Genomic DNA, 22,639 nt, shown 5'->3' on the forward strand with positions numbered 1-22,639 from the left:
CAAAATACGGTAATCTACATGTTTTTGCGTAATATGCAATTTTCATGTCAATCCAAGGTATCGCGGGAAATTACACAGTATTTCAAGTTTCATTTACTTCAGAGTTTGCAATTCCTAGAGTTTTGTATCGAAATAACTTTACTTATTTAAAGATGTACAGTAGAAAATAAAAATAAATAATTTCTCTTAACAATTCTGTTAAGAAAAAATATTTTTTTGTTTAAATATGTGAAAATAGTAGTGCAAATATCATGGTCGATATTATGTTGATCAGTTATGTAATATGTAAGAACGCAGAGAAACTGAAATGTCCTACATGAATATTTGTGCACAAGATGCATCCTCAGTTATTCAGCAGTCAGGCTATCATCATATAGGTTGAGTGATTCATTAATGAAGCTGTAAGCAACTACGACCCATTCGAATGTTAATAAACACGATGCGGTTTTGTACAGTCGCTGATATACGGATGCCGCTGGTGTTGATTGCATTCCGTTTTTAAATCAATCTAGCAATCAGGAATCGTATAACAAGCTCGTTTTCCATTTTTTTTCAATATTTTTCGTTACGTGAATCAAGCGTTGATATTAAATTTTTGTTTATTTGACTGACTTCTGATAAAAAAACATTCGATATTTCGTTCCAGATTTTCTGTTCAATCAAGTGATTTTTAATCGAGTAATCATCGATAATAACAACAGAAATTGTAGTTACATGCGTGTGTGTAACTGCAATCATCTATTCATAATTCGCACAATGTTATTTTCAATGTTATTAAATCGATGTTATTAAAATAATCGATGTTATTAAAAAATATCTTCTTTATAATACTAAACGCAAAACTGCACACGTAATCTAGAATCATTGACAAATGATCCTACTGTTCCTCTCAGAATGCTGAGAATTGTTGAGTAAAAACCTAGCAAGATAAGATGGCGTTAAAGCGTCTAATGCCAACTTCTCGTGCCAGAATCAGCAGCTCATTCGAAAGAATTTGGCGTGATACGCAGACACATTTTGCATTCCCGCTGTTTTTCAAACTTTTTCGCATAATTCAATTATCTTTACAACATCGAATCGATCTCCCTAAGCGAATAGGCAGAAATGAATAAAATCATCAGTGGAGGACGTCAATTAAAAGCAAGCGCCGAAGCTGATCGCACGAGGTTCCCGCGCGAAGTCTCGCACGTTCTCAAAATACGACGTGACCAATTTTCTCTAACGAGCCCGATCGCAAATAATGCTCCTTGGCACGTGGATGGTCGCCAATGATGGAACCGTCGACCGCGGAACCCCGCGGTGCATGCCCGAAAAATTAAGTTTAAGCCGTCGCGGCGAGGTCCGTAAAAGTGGCAAATCCAAAGTAGGCGTTCGCGCCTCGTGTTCAGGAGGGTAGAATCCCCATCAATAACTGGCCCGGCTGATCGATCGAATCGGAAGGAAGGAGGGAAGAGATGAGGGAGAATAAATCAGAGAGGAAGCAAAGTATCGCGATTCATCGCGGTCGGTTATCCGAGTGAAAGCGACCGCGACTGAGTCAGACAGACCGTCTGACCTTCGAGCGCGGCATTACTACTGCAATAGCTCGATATACTCGTGGCTACCCCACGTAGCCCGGCATGATGCCACCCCCTACGACCTTATGCGTTCTTACGGCGGGAGTACCGTCTACGTGTGTATGCCACACTGTGCATTCTGCGCGGATAGGTGTCTCTGCAATTATTATCCGCGCAAATAGAATCTATTTTTATAATTGGATAACGCTACAAGAGAGGAAAATCGAACGCTATAGAAAGCAAATGTGTCCGGCGAGCACATGGCTTTCTTTCAGAGCCTGAAGGACTGTTTTATGAATCGAATTAAAAACCTCTCTCATTGAATAACAAGAACGCTGAAAACGTGGAAAGCACCCTTTATTGATAATTTTATCGATAAATGTCGCAATAGTTTTTTTCATTATTCATATGCAAGCACGTGGACACTTTCCATTGACATTAATTTTACATTGACCGAGTCGAAACATAAATAGGGAAAAACGATAGTAACGTTGTTGAACTGCAGAAAGCTAGTTTAGCGTGTTGGCTTGTGTCGCGTCGGCCTGGCTGGCACGAAAAGACACTACTATGTCATGGCCACGACGAAACGTTGTCTTGGACGACTTTCGTTGGATACGCAGACACGTATCCATTATTTTATACAGGAGGATACTACGACAATGAGGAGGAAAAAATAGTTTTTAACTAATGTTCCGTTCCTCCCCCACGCTTCATTTATTTAAATTTATGTCTGCTGAAACGACGAACATATTGGGGACATTTATTTTATTCCTTTCTTTTCCTTTCTTTTAAACCATTTATCAGCTTGAATGATTTTGGTTGCTAAGGAATGGAACTAAAATTTATAGATGCGTGCAAGTAATAATTTACAATTCCCGATCGTTTTACATCATAATGGAAGCGCGCGTTCTCGTGAACCTATGCCAGCGCTTTGATTAACAACTTACGTACACAGAGACACAATGTGGAGACGATGCGAAAGGTAGCAATCAGTACTATCGAAACTTATTATGCAACCATAACTCCGCGTTTACTGCAGCCTTCACCTCAGGTGGTAAGAAACTTACGTCATTATGGAGCGGATAGATACGCCAACATCACGCACGTACATCTCGCATATTCGAAGGACACCTCTTTACTAAGAAAATAGAACCTACGCGCAAGCATTATCTCCCATATCTTACCGAAGTAAACAAGGATAGTACGAGATAAGCTCAGAAATCTCAGCTGATTGGTTTCATAAATACGTGTTTTTGATTTATCTCAAGATGGGAAACACGTAAACATGAAGAGAACAGACTGTTCAAAACCGAATAAGATCTATTTTAAGATCTTGATCCATAGTACATCGAGTTTCTCGGCAGTCGATCGATTGATGTTCGTGACTGATCCAAGTGCGTGGATCTCATTAATTGGGGGTCGATCGTGTCGGAGATGGTAGATGGGTGAAGGTTGCAGTAAAAGTCATGATTACGGTTACAAGAGAAGTACAAGTAGGCGATTCAAGCACGATCGATCTCGCTTGTCAACGTAAAAAATAAATGAAATTCTTTTTCCTTTCTTTTCTTGTTCTATGTCGATAAGCGATGGTCTCCGTTAAAAATGAACGAACATCGGCCCAAGGTGCGTAGTTTAATTTGTTGGGGAGCAGCGTGCTTGATGCTTTATTGAATAATGGCTTTCGTGTCTTAGGAAACCCCTCAAGCTCATGCTGTACGAAGAGGGATTACGTAAGCATCGATTTGTTGATCTAGCCTTTGTATCACTTATTGGACAATTATTTGACATTTATCCAGCATCGTGCCAAACGTAGGATTTCATTATGATTGATATATCGCATATCGGACCGCTCGAAAGTTTCAGCGGCGCGATGCACGTGAATCGCTGACATTATATATAGACGCGGCAGAGATCGGTGAGAATTGCGAACCAAAGATAAATGCTGGGAAAATACAACGGCAAACTCATCTATTCTTGTGGATGCTAAAGTAAGCCATGTGTATTCGTTCTCACGTAATTTTTTTCTCGGGCTGCTCGGTATGCGGTCGATCTCGGTCAGGCATGCGTCTACTGCATTATCGATGCTTACAATAGAAGATGCACTCTCATTGTATCTCTACGGTTCTTTGAGAAACTTTGAAACTTCTCGGTTTTCCTGTTATCCCTCGTATCTTTGTGGATGTAGCTATTGCAGAAAATTGCGCATAGCTTTCCACGCGACGTTCTTTTGAATTTTCTTGCTTGATAGATTTCCATCGCCGTTTAATATGTCAAGGTTGCCACCGGTATCGCTTCCTTCTTCTCGTTTTATCAATATAGATGATCGCGCGCGCGTATGTATGTATTCATTATTTCTCCAAGAAAATGTAAAGTGGCCATATGGTACGGGTGTAGAGGTCGATAAAAGGGTGCACACGTTATCGGTGGCATTACGAAACGGAGTGGTCGAACGGCCAGGGTCGCATTAACGGGTGCCTGCGTGCTTTGACGATCATGAGACCATGCTTGCCCCTAAACAATTCAATCTAAGCAATTCTGATTAGAATAGAACCCCTCAGAGAAATTACTTATTTGTGCAGAAAGTTTTTTGCGCGCACGTGCGAGATCCTTGGTCACGCGTTACGAATATCGCAGATAAATTTCGTAGATTTAACCTGACGTTAACTTGAAGATTAAAAGTTAACGATGAAGCAGCGAGTTTGGCGAGCAAAGGAGTTCATAAAAAATTATTTACGTCAACAACGTTTTAGCTTGTGATCTCTCACGATGTCAATTTTATGCGGTGGAGGAAAATTTCATTAAAATTTTATCAAAGGTATATACGTTTCGCTTATAATAAAGCTGCGGAGTATGTAGAAAAAAAGAGGAAGAAAAAAAAATTCAGAATACCAAGAAAGATTTAATACACTTAATAAAGTAATAAAATACGCTACGTCTTGATTACAATCTCGAAATCAATATCGAACAGAATATATTTTTGGATCAGGAGAAACGAGATTCACGCAAAGTACTTTTTCGCCATGCCCGATGTTAAACAATTTGCGAAATTGTTATTAATGTTCCTCGCTCATAAAATCGAATTAGAGATGATAGCACGCATGAACGAGGTCACGAGGCCAAGGTTCTCAGCATTATTGTATCCTTGAGCGTTCCTTGTCACATTGGCTAATGCTCCTCACAGCTCATGATCAAACTGTCCTCATGCGAAGCGCATATGCGTGTATCGTTGCGATTACAAGCAACTGTCCTCGTATGGAACGGCTCTACTAAAACTTTTCCTTCATATAGCTATATATAAAATGTATAATACATTCATAATATATAATTCATAAAATTATAATTCTTTGATTGTTTGATCAATTATGAGGGATCAATTACGAGTTGTTAATGATGAAAATTAATGTGTTGCTAAAAGTATAATAAATGAAAGTTTTCATTTTATGAATTATTAATTTTCATACTAAATTATTACATTGATTTGATGGCAAGAATATGTTATTAGCTTATAACATATTTATGCGACAGAATATTTTTGCGTTTCCCTGAAATTAAATTTTGCAAAATATCGATATCTGTGTTTACGTTGCGTTACCACGGTGAAGATTCGAGAAATACGATTGTGCTCCTTGTGATCGCGAAAGTTTTCCCATGTACGATCGTTATCGTAAAGAGATCGTATCATATTTAGAGGCATTGTTTCATTTTTTTTTTAGATGGCGACGGTAACTCCACGCTGAGACGATAATGCAACGCTGAAGGGCCTTCCACTCGCGAAAGCGGATGAAGAGGGCCGAGTGTAAGGATGAGTGCTCGTAAGAGTTGAAGGGGAAAATCTACACAACGAATAGCAACAGCCTGCCTCGTCCATTGCGACCAGCTACATATCTCACGTTAAGGTACGACAAAATCATACACGACAATATTATAAGAAATAATATACACCATTATTATTACAAAAAGATCGCAAAATGCGAAAATGTCTTCCTATGCAGAAATACTGAATTATCAGAAATGATAATGGCGATTCTCATTTTACTGAGTCGTTTACTGGGTTGTCTAGGTCTGCTGGGCCCTAGGGAAACCAGCCAACGATTCCCATTTCTTCTCCATGATGGTGTACTACATCGTCCGCGCGCAACCTTGTCCCTCATCTATTCCTTACCCCGCGCGTCCTTTCGGCTTCGCGTGATTCCTCGTTCTGCCGACATGACTCGTGCCATGACGTGATTAAACAGCCTCGACAAAGTTGACCTCTCCCATTCCCACAAACCACCCTTCCGCGACCACTGCTCGACAACTTAACGGTCAAGTTCCTCCCTCGCGACGGTTGGCCGTGTCAGCGGAACCTGCCAACTTGGTAGATACGTTGTGGCACGGTCAAGTTCCTTCGCCACTAAGCGATAAGCTATTATCCAATTACAAGAACGAAACATTCCAAATCTCTTCTCAAACGCTGACGGTAACTGCACTACGCAAACCCAAAAGACTTAATTAAGAATGCCCAAGAGACACCTAATCTCGGTCTTCTGGAGCGTTATCCAATCAAGAATCAACGTCGCGGAAGGGCAAAGGGCGCGCAGAAGGTAGCGATTCAATGGTACTGCAATTTGAGATGCGCGCGCGCGCGTGGAACCCCGATTTTGTCACCTGAGTAAGATGCTCGCCGGTTGGCGGGCACGAAGAAGACCTGAGACTCGCGGGGAGGGCCGCGTGAAGAAGAAAAGGTGGAACGAAAGGAGCGTGGCGTGAATACGAGTCGTGCGCGAGCTCTCAGAATGGAACGAGCTGAAGCGACGTGACGTAGTCTAGCGTTCCGTGCCGCAACGCCTCGTATTGATCGGACGACATCAGCTGTACGCTGCTGGTAGTTTATACCAGCGTGGACGCCCGCCGGTCTGACTGCCATTGGCCACTATCGCCGCTGCTCTCTTTCCTTTTCCTCTTGCATAACGATGTCAATGTGTCACTGTTACGCTCCCGAGGCTGGCAAGACGCGCGGAAATTTGCCCAATCTATGAGGGCTCGGAGAGAGGGAGACGGGAATACTTTACCTTTTTATGCAAACATATTCTGCGGTTTTTCGTTTGAAGCTTTACTTTAGTCGAGGCACGTTAATCTGAAATTTAGATTTGAAGGACACCTTGAAAACAGATGGGAAAGGAACCTGTGTGTGTGCGTGCGTATTTACATGGAAAAGTTCCTGTTCCTGTATGTAAAAAATACAATTTCGTTGGTTAATACTGAGTGAAAGATTAGTTCGGCGAAATCCGTGGCTCGCCTTTGATATTTCCTGCTATTTCTCATTTCGGAATCAGTACCCGTCTCGCGTGAAAAGCAACCGAATGTAAAAGATTTCGATTACGTGATTTCGCGGCAACCTGATATCTTATTTATGTCTCAATCGCGTATTTTATTCCGCGAATGTTATCGACGCACCAAACAAATAATGAGCCAGCGTACTGCGATGATCGATTATCGATCCTTGATGAATTATCACGCAACTGGCGGACGTTATTTATAGGCAATTATTCGTGCGTCTCTATTATTACCGTCTTTTCTAAGTGTAACGATGCTATTATTGATTATTACGTGTTATCGGCATAAAAGCATGCACTAATTTTATCGCGTGCACGGGACCGGTAGGCGTGAGCGGCCGGTACTACAATTATACCCGTATACTTGACCCCATGTACGATGCCTCGTCGGTGGCTTCAATATTTAGCGATTTACCACACGCTCCGCATGCGCTTTGCATCGTCGTTTCGTATTCGGGATATGGCGTACACGTATCAGGCATCGTTATTACACGCGCGACACCGGCCATCAGTATAATTTTCTTATAGCTGCACACACTAAGCCCGAGTCCCCCTCGCTGTGTCAACATCTATAGCTAAGTGGCACCAAGTAGGGGTGGGCGCGATTCTTTCCCGTTACTTTCTAGATCGCAGCGCTATGCATAATAAAAAAATTAAGAAGCAAAATTTAGCCGCACGAAGTTAGCAACGATGACGAGTGACGGGATAATCAATGTTGATGTATGTATAATTGTATAATATAATCGATCCCTGTGATTTTATAATAAATTACCTTTCACCCTCTCACTAGGCGGTTACTTAGATTTACGATTCTTTAAAGAACACGAAAATGCCTATATCAGATTCTATATGTTGAAAAAGATGTAGATTACTTGCACGCACTGTGTTTCGCGTAAGCAATTTTCGGAGACACTTGCCGTTCGATTGAAATTTACCGGCTTGAAAGTGACGGTTGCGCGAAGCCATGTGTCGTGCGGGACGAACGACGTTACCATCAATATTGGAGTTCCTTTCCTAAGTAGATTGGTACAGCAATCTAGTTAAGCCAAGGCTTTTCTAATAGGGATCGTAGGGAGGTACTCTACGACTGATTTGATCCGTGAAGGTTCAAGAATTGGCTTAACAAATTAAAGCGATCTACAAAGCGGCGTATTATGTCTCTCGATAATCTATCTATTTTCGATAAATTACAATTTATCGAAATTAACAAATTATTACATGTATTTATAGATTTGATAATATTATATAACTGAAAATTTGTTTATTTAAAGATTGTTATATTGAAAAGTTATTATGACATTTTGATCTAAAGCGTCTGACAAATAAAGCATTGCCGAGCTAATATTGTTAGTATATCTACTATGCGTGAATAATATTTTACTCATAAACTAAGACTGGAAAGAGCATATGCAAAAGGCATTTCCGCGAGGATGCTAAATTTAACTACAATGGCACATTTTCTGTCAAAAGAGCAGGTTGCCGCACGACGAGATATGAAGCGATTGTGCACGAACTTCGCATGTAAGGAGGTACAATTAACCGTTTGTTCTTTGCAACCGCGATTAAACGAGTCGCGTTTAATTATTGTTCAGGAAAAGCTTTTAATTAGACCTAGTAGTGCGCATAAAACTGCCTCATGGGATTACGAAGCCAAAGATGTTTAACTTTGAGTTCATCGTAAAGCAAATGAATTGCTCATCCTCGCTTTTTATTCTCCATATGGCCAGCTGAAACTTTTACCGTATTTAAAGTTAAATGCACGTTTCTATCTCGTTACGAAATTAAAGAAAAGAGATAGTTGCGTAAAAATATATCAAAGTATAATTATTAAAGAATTTTTGAAAATAAAAACATGACTTAATCAATAAGCAAACTAGTTTTTATAATATTGATATGTTTTCTGTTTCAGATGACATAGAATGGGTTGGGTGGCGCTAGGGCGGTGTGCGGGTGGTGGCGGCCGCCTCTCGTCCATCCTCTCACTGTCTCTCACCTCCCTCGCAAGCTCCCTCATCTTCACCTCCCTCTGTATCCTCACACTTGCCTTTACTCTTGTCACCCTCGCGCGTGCCGAGGACATGTACGTATTGCAACAGCAAGTTAATCCTCACATGTTGCCCCTTAGCTTCTCGATCGTCCTCGCATTCATCTTTACGATTTTAAAAAGTCGAGAAATTTCATGCGATTATCACGGAAAAAAGCGAGCGATAAATGATAAGACGAGAAGCTAGGTCCGACTTTATTGCTGTAGAACAATTTAGCGCTCTTTCGAGATAAAGGAAGGAAGACAGTATAACGATCCGGATCCGCGTTTGACGAAATTTTCTATCAGGTTTATTACTGTTACACGTGTTATTATAATTACACGTTGTAAATTATCCAATGTTATGAGTTGTGACGGTACAACTCTTATAACAATAATCGTGTCGCCGTCCTATATGATAAAGGGAATATTGAAGGGAATTGTTCCCTCCTTTACAGTTTTTTCCGTCATAAAAATCGTTTCGCTCAGCTTAGTATAATATCGATTCGAGCCCTTCAATTGCGGCCGACAGTTACAACCGCACGATCGATGCCCAATATAGCTGCGTACCATCTCGGGCCAAGTGTGCTTCTTCCTTCCTTATTCTAGAGCGCTCTTATCAATGTCTGTAATTGATTACTCGACAAACTCGATGAAGCGAGTTGAAGACTACGTCAACTTTCCTGCATGTAAAAGCGTGTAATCTAGAATTTTGTGGATCGAGAATATAGAAGATTATTACATTTTATAGCCTCGTAACGACGCGATGCGAAGAAGTCGAGTACTCGCACTACTTGAGTACCCGATGTCGTCTCGGCCGTGTACCGTTGCATCGAATGTCTTAGCATAAGTAGACCAGTAACGAATTTTAGCAATTTGATGACGTTTTGTGACTTCCGTAGCATCTTACGTCTCCTGACAAGCGGTGAATCTAGATGCAGTTACGTAATAATAGTGCTTTAGAGAGCTGCGTTTGTCAGTTATTGAATCGGTAGATTCTTTTTTCTATGTACACACATCTTTCCGATATGAATGTGACGTATGTTTCACACTTATTAGAAACGTTATTCATTAAACACCACTTCAACAAATGCAAATTATCTCAGCCACTTCGAAGGTCGACGATGCCACTTTCAACTGTCCCTTTGATCATCCTTTACGTCGCAAAGAATTTGCTTGATTGATTTGTTCGAATTATTACATTCCAACACCCCGTCTCCCCTTTTTGCTACGGCTGAGCGAAACGACCTTCGAGGTGGATCGAGATAGGGAAAGCCACTACTCGCCGGAAGCTCGCGCAGTGGGAGAACCCGCTGATGAACCCCGTAAGCTCGCCAGGTTCCTTCCGGATGCACCTACAGTGCATTGTGTTGCAGCTTCGAGGAGGGCAAGTCGGACAAGGAGATCCTGGACAACCTGCTGCTGTCGACGCGTTACGACAAGCGGCTTCTGCCCCCGGTCGAAGGTACACTGCGACCCCCTATCCCACATTCCGGTCGAAGCGACTACGACGTTCCCAATACCGCCCCCGATCATCCCTGATGAAGCCTGATATATTCCCAAAGCACTTCAAACATCACCGGCACCGCTACCACCACACAGCACCACACAACCACAGCTCACTGCTCACCCCTCATCGTAACGGTACTCTTTGTAGATCGATTCGCGCTCGAAGGTATGACAGGAAGAAAGCGTGAAAAGAGATAGGGAATCACGCGTGACTGAGAGGGCGAGGCGTGATACGAGAAGAGGTGTGTCGAGTGAGCGATTTAGCGCGTTAGCGAGCGGATTCGAGTGCGCTAACGCGAAAAACGCGTCTATATTTCGTGAAGTACGCAAGCCCCATGAAAATCCACCCTCCATCCGTTCTCCGATTCTTTTCTCTCAGTTTCTTCTTTCGGTTTCCAGTCAAATCAACCTTAAAGAACGTCCGCTTCGTGATCTTTATTGTATATCGGTTTTTCTACTCCAGAAATTTAAGATATTAACGGTGAGAATCGTTTACTGGGAATCGTTTCTGTCAACATTTTCCGCTCGGGTGGCTCATAAAAAGTGTAAAAAAAGCAGGTGTTAGATACCGAGATGATAGTTTCTTCCGCTTCCTCAGGGAATTATTGAATGAAACTTCATAAAGTTTGAAGTGGCACTCTTTGGTTTTCTCTTGATTTGATCTTGACTAGAATCTGGAAAATTGTATCGCTGCGAAAAACAGCGGTTCGATCAATCCGTTGATCAAGTGACAGAAGGGTAATGGCATTCTTCGATATGATCTTCATGATTTGCATGTAGACGAGGAGGATCATGATTTGATTAAGATTGGAGGCACGCCAAACGGTAATATTTATAAGGTGTTCTCCGGCAGTGTCCGAGTTATTAACGGCATCACGACAGGTCTATCGCAGACGTGACTGGTAGTAACGATTGTGTATATGTGTGCGGAAATAGTGCCAGCATATAGTTATTAACGTCTGCCAAGAGGTGACACATACACTTCTCTCTCTGCCGCTATACGTTATGATTTGCATAGCGAAATTCCAATACTCTGTCTACATTAATCAAACTGTTATTTCGACACTTGGATGAGTCAATAGGATCGGGTAAACGGCGACTGTTTGCTGTTATAATATTGACCAGCGTATCTTTAGACATTCAATATGTAGAACGACATTTACAGTATTTTTTTACGTATATAAACGCGTTGGCGTATGATAGGGAAATGTGTTTTACTTTTCTTTCAATAATTGTGCTGCAATTTAATAATTTTAGCTAACATGACACGTTGTTAATCACCGCGGGGGACCACGAAGATTCCATATCGACCATCGCATTGCATGAATAGATAATCAAGACTTAATGCGGCGAAAGAAAAATCGGGCTACAAATGCATGAACCGGATTGTGTTCCTCAGGAGAATACCGGCTATATTCAAGGAGTGAAGTGCACTCTGGCTGTACGAAGATTGCATTATTCAGTCTTCATCAGTGCAAGGGCTTCACACGCGTCGCGCGACAACACAGATCACATTCCTTCGCGAAGTATTTTCTCGATCCGTAGAGCCGCGTTCGTATTCGCGTAGTTGTAATTCATGAGCAATGAAAATCCGAGTGTACGATTGCAAGGAACAATTAAGGGAAATAATAGTTTTCAACAGAGAGTTATTCTCTCGTTGCGGACGACAAGAGTCGGGCTTAAAAAGGATGAGACGTGGGTTGTCTGGTGTCATAGAAACTTCCACTCTGAGAGACCTACACAGTACTCATTCACTCTTCTGAAAACACTATCTCCTACATATATCCGTCAAACGCATTACAATGTACTAAGTAAGAGTAAGGTAATCGGCACGAGACTGGATAAAAAAAACAAAATCATACAAACTTAGTTTCCTTTCAAGAATTCGCATATATGCTACAGTCAATTTTTCGCAGAGCGATCATAAATTATGAAAAATATAAAATCGTATAGATGAAAATTCAGATAAAGGCAGGAAAAATAAAAACGATAAAACGGAGATAGAGAAATAGGTCTAATTGTAAGCGGCTTCTCTTCGAAGCCGTACATTGAGCGCAAAATGGACAAAGTGAATGCACGAAGTGAGAGGATAAGTTGTGGGCAAGGGCTGTTGGGTGTTACAGATGCTGCTTTCTGCTGCGGAATGAGATGGCCTGGTGACACTACCGGCTTGACAAACCAGTCGTCGGTCGACTCCAAGTACCAGAACAAGAACCAGAACAATAACCACTACACGCCGCACCAATACCTACGCACTCACCTTCGCGGTCCGTCCTTTAACTTTTATCTCTTATTACTGCGCAATACCATCTATATAGAAGATAATTGATCGTCACCACGATCTCTCTTGATCGACTCAATTTGGTCTACTCAGCTTATTCAGTACCGGCTCGATCTATTCGGATTAATCTTCGGACTAATTGCTGCGTTATTGTTGTTAAAGCAATGATGAGATATTCTTGAATCGTTCGGCGCGAACTCGCGTGGCTTACAGAGAAGTTCCAAAAAACATATTATTTTGTCGAAAATGTACATATAGAAACGTTCACGTTGTAAACGGTCCCCTGTTTACAAATAATCATATTCACTCGGCGTGTAAGGACCTCAATTAATACAAATTGAGCTCTATTAATTTAATTGGTGATTCGGAACATTAAATGAGTTGAAATACAGGGATGAATAGTAAAGTACGTAGCAATTCGATATTTTGATTCGATTCAATTTGAATACTAAATCCTTTTTATTGTTAAAATTTATCTCTAATCATCTTTAGCTGAAGATGACTTATTGACGCTACTTATTTAACACTTGAAAAGGAGAATTAATGATCGAAACGTAGTGTTTCTCATTTTATTTGTATTCGCCAGTTTAGTCAACAATAAAGAGGATTTAATATTCAAATTGAATCGAATCAAAATACAAATTAATTTAACACAAAGGACTAGAATTAATGATCGAAACGTAGTGTTTCTCATTTTATTTGTATTTGCCAGTTTGGTCAATAATAAAGAGGATTTAATATTCATTAATTTACTGGCGACATAAAGGCTCCTTTCTCGATTTAATTTGGTTTTCCAAGATTGCTTCTGTTCATTGAACCTTTATTCCCGTTTAATGTTGATTGGTGATTCTATCACCCATTGTTATGCGATAGAGTAACCGACCAAGTTTCATGACAATCGCCTGCTAAGAAGTCAAAACACTTTAGCAAGTATCATTAGTGTTATCGCGAACGCAGCCAATTGTAAACTTCACTATTGATTAACAACGGCTGATTCAGTCGGTCGAGTTAAGTACTGAATGAGACGTGTATCGACCTTCCGTGCGAGGGTTTACAGGTCGGTCAGGATGTACACATATATCGTATAATACGCACGAGAATCCATTTAATTAACCAGACACTGATAAATTATTATGCCACGAGATTCATGATTTTAAGAGAAGCATTATTAATGTAGCTTCACGTGATCTGATTGGATCTCGCTCGGAAGATTTAGAAACATTTCGAAATTGTTGTACTAGCTTGTTGTTCGTTGAAGTCGAGTTCTTGCGGATGGTAAGAGCTGGTGTAACCGCGAACGAGCACGGAAAGTCGCGTCGAAGTATCCGATTGTTGCGTCAAATTGGATCAGTATTAACGTTAATCGTATCGACAATCGTTACCGTCGACCTTGACCTTCGCTACATACAGTTTTGACACTTTACAACCTCGCACACGTATCCGTACATATACTCATACATATGTATGCACAAAGAGAAACAAAGAGAGAGAGGCAGGAGAACGAGGCATTGACGGTAACACTGTTAAACAATCAAGGAATGATGATGTGAACTCGATGTTTAACTGTACACGATGTTTGACACCAAAAGCCAAGAGAGGGTCGGGGACCGTGATTGTGGTATTAGCTCGCGTGTATCTGTGGGACTGTGACTTTTGATGTGTATGTTTAGCTGTGGCAGCGGACCTCCCCTCATTATGCGATCATTACAAATCGTTTCTCATTCGTTACACACCGACTCCAGTTAATCACTGCGCTCAGACACTGATCGCAAACTTCACGTACATACGTACAGCTCGGATTATTATTTATTAGAGCTAACGTGAGAGATGTTAAGTTATGTTAATAATGCTTAACTCACATATCGGGTAATGCATTATTAAACGATTCTTGATAATCGCATTATTTGTCATTATTAGATCTGGAAATTAATATGTCAATGTAGACGCGGGATACATGCGCTGAATAATCGTCGGAATCGAAGAAAACGGGCTGGACGAATAAGCCATCGCGATAAAACGCGCCGTCCGTTTCCACCGGCCGCGAACGTAGCGAGATAGAATCGATCGTATTACGACGCGGTATATAAAAGTTGGTCGCCAATCGCAGGATCTACATTCCAGTCAAGGTGGCTTGACTTTCGTGCTCGATGCATCGACCTATTAATGTTCGCTCCGCTACATGTCCTCATCGAGGGCTGACGTGTTTATGCTGTTTATTGATCGGCAACACATTAATATATATATTTTCTTCCTAGAGTTACTTATATCACACGATTAACCTAATGTTGTAGCAATCTATAACTTGTGTTAGAGTTACAAAGTAGTCGCGGAACGATTCTGACACAACGAGGAATTTTACGCACAGAAATCTCATTCCGATCCAATCAGGCTACAATTAAAATTGCCTCTCCGCAGTTTCGCAAAAGCGGAATGCACGAATGCACAGAACAAATCCATCAGCACGCATCCCACGGAAGAGATCATGTCCTACTTCCCATCCAACTCCATTCTAACTTGCGATAAACAGATCTGTCTTAATTGTCTACGCGTAAACGATGTTCGAATCCTCGCTGGTTGAGACTCGAATCCTTTTCGGTAGATTTAGGATGTTCATGCTCAGGAACAGACGTGTTCTTATCCCAGGATGAATTTACGAGTGGAGCTTAGTGCTGTCCCGTATCACAGACACCGTCTTCTTCTCCAGATCATCCGTGTGGGACAACGTGGCTTACTCTCTTACTGTGCCGAATGCGCAATCTGTTTGCCTTTTACATCACGTTACATCTAGTCGTGTCAATAATAGTAACGATGAGTGTCATGCGAATTTAATAACGTTGTTAGCGATGACTGAAGCACGTACGCTGTTTTCTCCAGGAAGGAATAACAAGTCCGAAAAGTGCCTGTTTTTACAAGTGACGGCGATGATCGATGATCAGACGGCAATGTTGATCGTTCGTTTGTTACAGCCGCGCGGACCTCGTTGCGACGATCTCGTGAATAAACGCGTTAACACGAATAAATCGGAATCGGGGAGCAACCGATTCGTAATCGGTAGTCATTCTCAGGATAAAAGCCTATAGACCAATCCGAGAGAGTCCTAACCACGACCTCAAGCTTCTTTCCAAGTATACTAGCAGCATGTGCACAGCATGGCTCGAAAAAGAAAGCTTTTGGCATATATTCCTTATAATAGCATCAGCTTATGTTAATATCACAACAGACACACATACGATATCTCGTTTGGTACAGTTGTGCACTATTCGTGTCTACAATCGTGTGGAAATTGCGCCCGGCGATCTCCACGCGACGAAAAAATTCTGTACCGATCGATCCACGTGTTGCAATAACAATTACTTGATATCGAGTGCATCGAGAGGAAAAAAACAGATTATTCTGATGATTTTTTCAATATGAAATTCGGCAAGTACATGTAGATGAAGCAATTTTCTGAAAAATATTTTTGCAATCGTAACATAAATTGAAATATTTAGATTCTCGAGCGTTCACTGTAACGTTCGGTCATATATTTTTTTTTTCAGTTTGTTAGAGACATTGAAAGTCTCGTTATTGCTGAAGTTGCACAGGGATGTGTCCTGCGTATCAATTTGGAGAAACAAATACCGATAACTTTGCAACGTGATCGATCGGCCAAGTCGGAATTTACGAATCAAAAGCGTACTCGTTTACTGTTTCAGGAACCTTGACTGTGAACGTGAGCGTATTGCTGTTGAGCTTGGCTTCTCCCGACGAGTCCAGTCTGGTAATACAACTATATTTTTTCAGTTTGACCGAACAGTAACAAAAGGTTTAATTGTCGGAATTTAATAAATTAATGATTCAATCGACAAAGTTAAAGCTCTGTTCTATTTAAATTAATATCATTTGTTATCATCTCGATATTTTAAAACAATATCGTGATTTTTGTCTCGGAACATCTTGGAAGGAATTCCTGATTAATGAGCGTTACGAGAGACATTTGTACAATTGTAAACCAAGAGAAAGAATAAGAGAGTGAAATTACGTCGACAGTGATGTTCTTCCTGCTTTCACAGAAATACGAAGTGGAATTCCTGCTCCAGCAACAGTGGTACGATCCGCGATTACGCTACAGCAACAGATCCAGATATGAGTTTTTAAATGCGATTCACCATTACGAGGATATCTGGTTACCGGATACGTATTTCATAATGCATGGAGATTTCAAGGATCCCATCATCCCCGTTCACTTTGCCCTGCGGATATACCGCAACGGCACCGTCAACTATCTTATGCGGTATATGACTATCTTATAACATGCTGATATATTTCATACATGCAAAAACCATACATTACATAACATATAATATGCATTTGAAAAATCAATATAAATCATGCGCTTCCACAAGATGATAACGACACCGTCGCAAAAAATATTTTCGACAATGCTCCTGCGGTGTGTCTTCAATAATCAAAATTAATGATGCACGATGCTCGTTTTTCTATTCTTATTGTAGCCATATAAATAGGTTGCTACCGTTTTACAGGCGTCATCTTATCCTATCCTGCCAGGGTAGACTTAATATCTTCCCCTTTGACGACCCATTGTGTTCATTCGCGATTGAGAGCAGTGAGTATAGTGTTTAAAACTGAATAGCTTTCGGATACGAGCGATAGAGAGATAGAAAGAGACAACCTACGCTGTTGAGTAGCGTCTGATAAAATAAGCATTTTTATTTTTCAGTATCTTACGAGCAAACGGCGATCATGTATGTGTGGAAGAACGACGAAGGTACATTGCGTAAAAGCCCAAGCCTAACGTCATTGAATGCGTATCTCATTAAGAATAAGACAACTTCGTGTCCGATCAAAGTAAGCTGGCGAGGTGAGTAAAAGAATCAGTCGCATGTTTCGTAAGTTTCCCTCGTAAGTTCTCTCAGAAGTTTCGAGAAAGGAATGCAGTTTCAGATGACACGTGCATCCCTTGTAAGAATGTTGTCCGATGCACTGTGATGACTTTTGCAGTCTGTTACGTCAGTCAATCGTGATCGTCGAAATTCTATTTCTCTCGTGTAAATTGATATTTCTTCATTTATTGCTGTGAAAATTTGCGGTTTTCTTTTTTTTCCCTTTTCGTTATTACTATACAAGTATGCCTCCTTCCGATTTTGTTACAAATGAACGTCATTTGTCCGACATTGCGCTTGGCGATTAAATCGATGATTGCCATTTGGATCTGTGACATCTGTGTGATGCAAAATTCATGTCATAATATTTCGAAATTGTTCGTCATTAAAACGTAATGAACGCAGCCAACCTTCCGACAGCGAATTGAATTAGAATTCAATTTCAGTTTCATTTTTATCATTAATTTCTGTTATTCAATTCAGTTGCACTTTTTAAAAATGATTAATATTGTTGGCGCTGTGTATGAAGCACTTATCTTTAATGAACAATACGAAGGTAAGTTTGCACGCATGACAATTATGCAAGAGCATATGTTATTTACCCTGTTTGTTTTTGGCGAAACGCGTAACACTTAATTTCTTAACACCGTGAGCGAGATTAGAGCGTAGTTGACACTTTTGTTAAACATCTCGTTTTATTTATTTCTCTAATTGTTTCAACAGGAAAAGCATTCTTTGAGGATCCGAGTCCTTTGCGCGAGATTTTGATTTTTTAATCGATACAAATACATTTTGAAAAACGGAATTTAATCAGTAATTTTATTACGGTCTTATTCCGGGGACGCAAACCGAATTTTTTAAATGGTACGCCCATTTCTCCTGCGAGCTCTCTTCGCTAGGAACTTCTCTCTGCGTGTACATGCCTCCCTGCAAAGTGGCTTCGTAATACAATCAAAAATATGAAAATCTGTGAAATATTACACGCGAAAAGAGATACACACGCACACACGAGCACGTACGTAGCTATAGCTGCATAGAAAGCACAAGAGAGCCATTTGTGCATGCGACGTAGCAGTGAATCAAATATCCGTGCTGTATCTCTTCTTCCGCTCCTACCCGTTCACCCCCATTTGTTAGTTGACATCGTAGTGTCTGTACTTTGACGAGTGTATACACACGAGTACGAAAATAGATCTCCTAGATTGCCTTAGAAGATGCATATTGGCAACCTTGGATCCTGTCTCGCTTTTCGACTGAACCCGCCGTGGTTTGCTTTTGGGGTGAGGCTTTCTTTCTTACATGGGTCTTCATCGGATGTTCTTGAGGGGTGGTAACCTTCCCCTGCGTGTTTCTCGCTCGCCGCCTTCTCGCGCGCTTGCAATCGATTCTTTTGCTGCTGCGGCATCGACGTCCCGCGGATTGCCCGATGAAAATCGAGCATTTTGCCACGGGGGATATTTTCATATGTAACTAATGGCTTCTGCTAACATAGAATCCTAGGATTTACGTGTGTAGAGGAAACGTGTTGACGTTGTGCCGGCAAGCTAATAAACTTTAGACGCTTCTTGATCGTCTGGGTGCAGTGAGAGATTTTCTTCAAACTTTTCAACTATGGAACTTTGCAGCATGTATCGTTTGATGTTTGTGTAATATGTGACCGTACAAATATTAAAAATTAAATTAACGATTGAGTTTTCGTGAATTGCTATCGTGATTTCCGTGAGTTATTATCGTAACAAATTTTCACATGTTGCAAACTTCTATTTTAATTCATAGAATGTAACGAACGCATTTTATAAGTGTGATTAGAAGAGAGAAATATAAATTCAATTATCATATAAGGGTAATTTTAGACTTCACTTCTCGACCTAAAATGATCTTGAAATAATATACTTTGCCCTAAAGGATTCAACCATGGCGGAAAACGGGTTATGCTTGATCTGTTTACTATAACCATAAAAATTATCGTTTGTATGATTAATTGGCAGCAATATGAGAAACTTAATTTAACTTTCATTTAAATTGTATCATAAAAGGCATAAATAGGCCAATATACCAATAATCTAATAAAACAAATCTTGATATTAAAATTACGTAACTATCCAATCGTTCATCTTTGACAATTTTCTGGCGTTTGCAGAAAATTTAATTTAAATTAAATTGTTTCAGATTAACTTCTAGCGTTGGTTATTTATTAATGCGTATACCATTATAAATTATGATAAGAAATAATTCGAAACAAAGAAAGTAGCTTTTGAAAAACAACTTGAAATATATATGAAAAAATATATATGATAAAAAAGTAAAAATAATAAAATCTATATATATATATGTACATATATGTATATGTATATATATATATTATATATATATTATATATATATATATATATATATATATAATCTCAGGAGAGGAAAAGATGAGATTGGCTCGACAAAGCCTAGACATTACAGTGGATCAAGCGTTACCTCGAGGTTTTGCGTGGGGATTTAACTCTCCCTTTGAGAGAAAAACTTTGGTAGAAAAAGGCGAGGGAGAAGAGAAAAAACGAAAAGAAATAGGAAGGAAGATCGTGGGCTGTTCTGTTGCAGCTGATGGACAGATCAGGTTCGACGAGGACGAGTTCAGTGATGGGGAATCTAAGTGTTCGCTGTGCCAGCGCAGGTTTGAGGAGCAAGGTAAAAATCACACTTAACTCTTCGGCACGAGTGTCTAAACGTGTCTGAAGCGAAGTCGAAGAAGAGCAGTGAGAGGACGAGAGAGAGAGAGAGAAAGAAAGGAGGGAAAGGAAGAGAGAAAGAGAGAGAGAGACAGGACCAAGCTTACCAAAACTCGAAATACCAAACACCCAAAGTAGATAATCGATGTTGCTTTCGCATATAGTATATCGATTTGCGGCAGTGCGACAGAATCGCCGCACGATTGGAGAACGTACGAGCTGTTGCCAAAGTTTGGTAGTTAATTTTGTGATTGCTAAATGCCAAAGCGAAAAGAGACCTCTCCGTAATTGCGTGTTGCGTTTGGTTGCATTGTGAATTTTGAGAAGGATGGCAAAATGAAGGGGCAGATACAGATCTGTTACCTATTATAAAATCCGTTTAATTTGGCTTACATTGTTATGATTTCGACGCTTAATTATTTAGTCAGCTTACATTGTAGTGTTCGATTAGAGTCCACGCTATCGCTCGCTAAATATTTGCCGACCCGTCACTTCGCATTTCCATGAAAGATGCCAAACACGGAGAGATGTCTGGAAAAGTTCCCTTGCCTCAAATTAGAGATCAGATAAATGCCGCTGCGATATGAATCATCCTGAAGTAAAATTACCCAGGCTGACGGTTGTAAGTTCCATGGGCGGGCAAGTACTTATGAGCGGCAATTTATATGGGTTCTTGCGCGGTTGAACACATATGGGCCACGGAGATAGTAGAGCTGGAATTCTTCCTAAAGTGAATTTTATCAATGTTTTTACATCCGTTATTTCCTCCGTTGCCCAATATAAGCTTCGCTTCTTCGTATTTTTACTTCATGTTTTATGGTAGAATGTTATACGTATATGTTATTTATTTATTTATTAGATATCCGCGATAAAACTTGAAATTAATGTTGGAAAAGACCCAAACGAAACGGAGGTTTAAATTTTTATGCAAGTCATATAAAAGATTGAATACAAGTAATTAATTAATTAATATAATCAACATGAATCGTTTGTATCACAATTATCGAGCAAAAATATCTGTTTTCTTTTTAATTTTTAAGCAAGATACAGGGTAGCAGCGTAAAGTATCGAGAGTATAGACTTGTGGAAAGTTGGTTTAGTTTGATGTTTACCCGATGGTAGATGTTCCCTCATGCCTGTCAGCCTTTTGACAAACCCTTTCCTAAACGCCCACACGTTAGTACTTTGTTGAAGTACTTGAAGTGCTTCTGCGAATGTGGGGTTTGTTTTGGGGTTGACAAGGTGGTCATACGCTATTTTCTACCTTTATTCTTTTTCCGTACATAAAGAGACACGCCTTCCCAAGCTCGTCACTTATATATAATTCACAATAAAAATCAGCAGCATTTTACTTCACGTCTTTACAATCGATCTATTTATCGTATTCGACGTGTACGTAAATATATTTTTAGTGTATTTTTGTCATGAAACATTCCGTTTAAACGTGTCAATCACATTATCCGATTAATCATTCATAAGTACGATTGAGACACAGCTCTCTAATATTCGATTATTCGTGATTATTCTTTGATGGTTCGTCTCAACTTAAATCGATATCAAAGTACTGTTAGCTTTCGCTCTCCGAATTCCTCCATCGATTATTGCGCCAGTACGGAAAATGAAGTTGCGTGTGCGTGACCCAGGTAATTACAGCTGCTTGAAGGTGGATCTGATCTTCACGCGGGATCGCGCCTTCTACTTTACCACGGTTTTCATCCCGGGGATTATTCTGGTAACCAGCTCCTTCATCACATTCTGGCTCGAATGGAATGCTGTGCCGGCGCGAGTGATGATCGGTGAGTCTACAAGATGATCGGTGAGCACAATGCCGACCTATTTCTCAAAAAACGGCAGATTTATTCCGACTTGAAAGGACTCGGGGGTGAGTCAGCGTATACTCTGGCACATAGCGCGCGAGAAAGAAATAATCTATATTTTATGGCTCCATTGTTGTTCCACATTTGGAATCCTGTACGGAATGTAAGCTTGTGTATTTTATTGACTCTCGAGCAGTCGTACCTTTCTCCTTTCACGTCGCAAACGCGACTTATTAGCTCACATCAGACATTATCTTTGCTGAAATAACGCTTGTGAAACTTTCTTACATAAATTCCTCGGATTACCTGCTTTTTTCAAGCACCAAATTGTAACGTCAGTTTGCTCAATCTAATATAAAAGAAAACGCGGCTGCTTCAGAATTAATAGAAACTTCCATTGAAACTTAACTGTCTAATTATTCTGTTATTTTAACTTCATCGTTTTCTTATATTTAAGCTTAGATCAGACACTGAATATTACGAACGATTCCCACTCGTACAGCGCAACGAGTATTCCGGAAGGAAAGACTCATTTT

At 40.3% G+C, this 22,639-nt stretch overlaps 1 protein-coding gene across 12 annotated transcripts in view; it reads left to right on the plus strand.

Moving 5' to 3' along the window:
- Positions 1-22,639, plus strand: part of LOC105281613 (glutamate-gated chloride channel) — a 50,686-nt gene that overhangs the window by 9,492 nt on the left and 18,555 nt on the right. For 4 of the 12 annotated variants that reach the window (XM_011342936.3, XM_011342939.3, XM_011342940.3 and 1 more), the window contains exons 2-11: positions 5,270-5,452; positions 8,781-8,951; positions 10,271-10,359; positions 12,527-12,670; positions 16,380-16,444; positions 16,737-16,957; positions 17,208-17,290; positions 17,405-17,545; positions 20,159-20,245; positions 21,930-22,082. In XM_011342936.3, coding sequence (XP_011341238.1) covers positions 8,791-8,951; positions 10,271-10,359; positions 12,527-12,670; positions 16,380-16,444; positions 16,737-16,957; positions 17,208-17,290; positions 17,405-17,545; positions 20,159-20,245; positions 21,930-22,082 — 1,144 coding nt within the window. In that variant the 5' untranslated portion in view covers positions 5,270-5,452; positions 8,781-8,790. The remainder of the gene's footprint in view (positions 1-5,269; positions 5,453-8,780; positions 8,952-10,270; positions 10,360-12,526; positions 12,671-16,379; positions 16,445-16,736; positions 16,958-17,207; positions 17,291-17,404; positions 17,546-20,158; positions 20,246-21,929; positions 22,083-22,639) is intronic. The other 8 variants (XM_011342941.3, XM_011342943.3, XM_011342945.3 and 5 more) reach the window with 3 other exon arrangements.

The sequence above is a fragment of the Ooceraea biroi genome, chromosome 9 (assembly GCF_003672135.1).
Source record: "Ooceraea biroi isolate clonal line C1 chromosome 9, Obir_v5.4, whole genome shotgun sequence".
NCBI classification, from domain to species: Eukaryota; Metazoa; Arthropoda; class Insecta; order Hymenoptera; family Formicidae; genus Ooceraea; species Ooceraea biroi.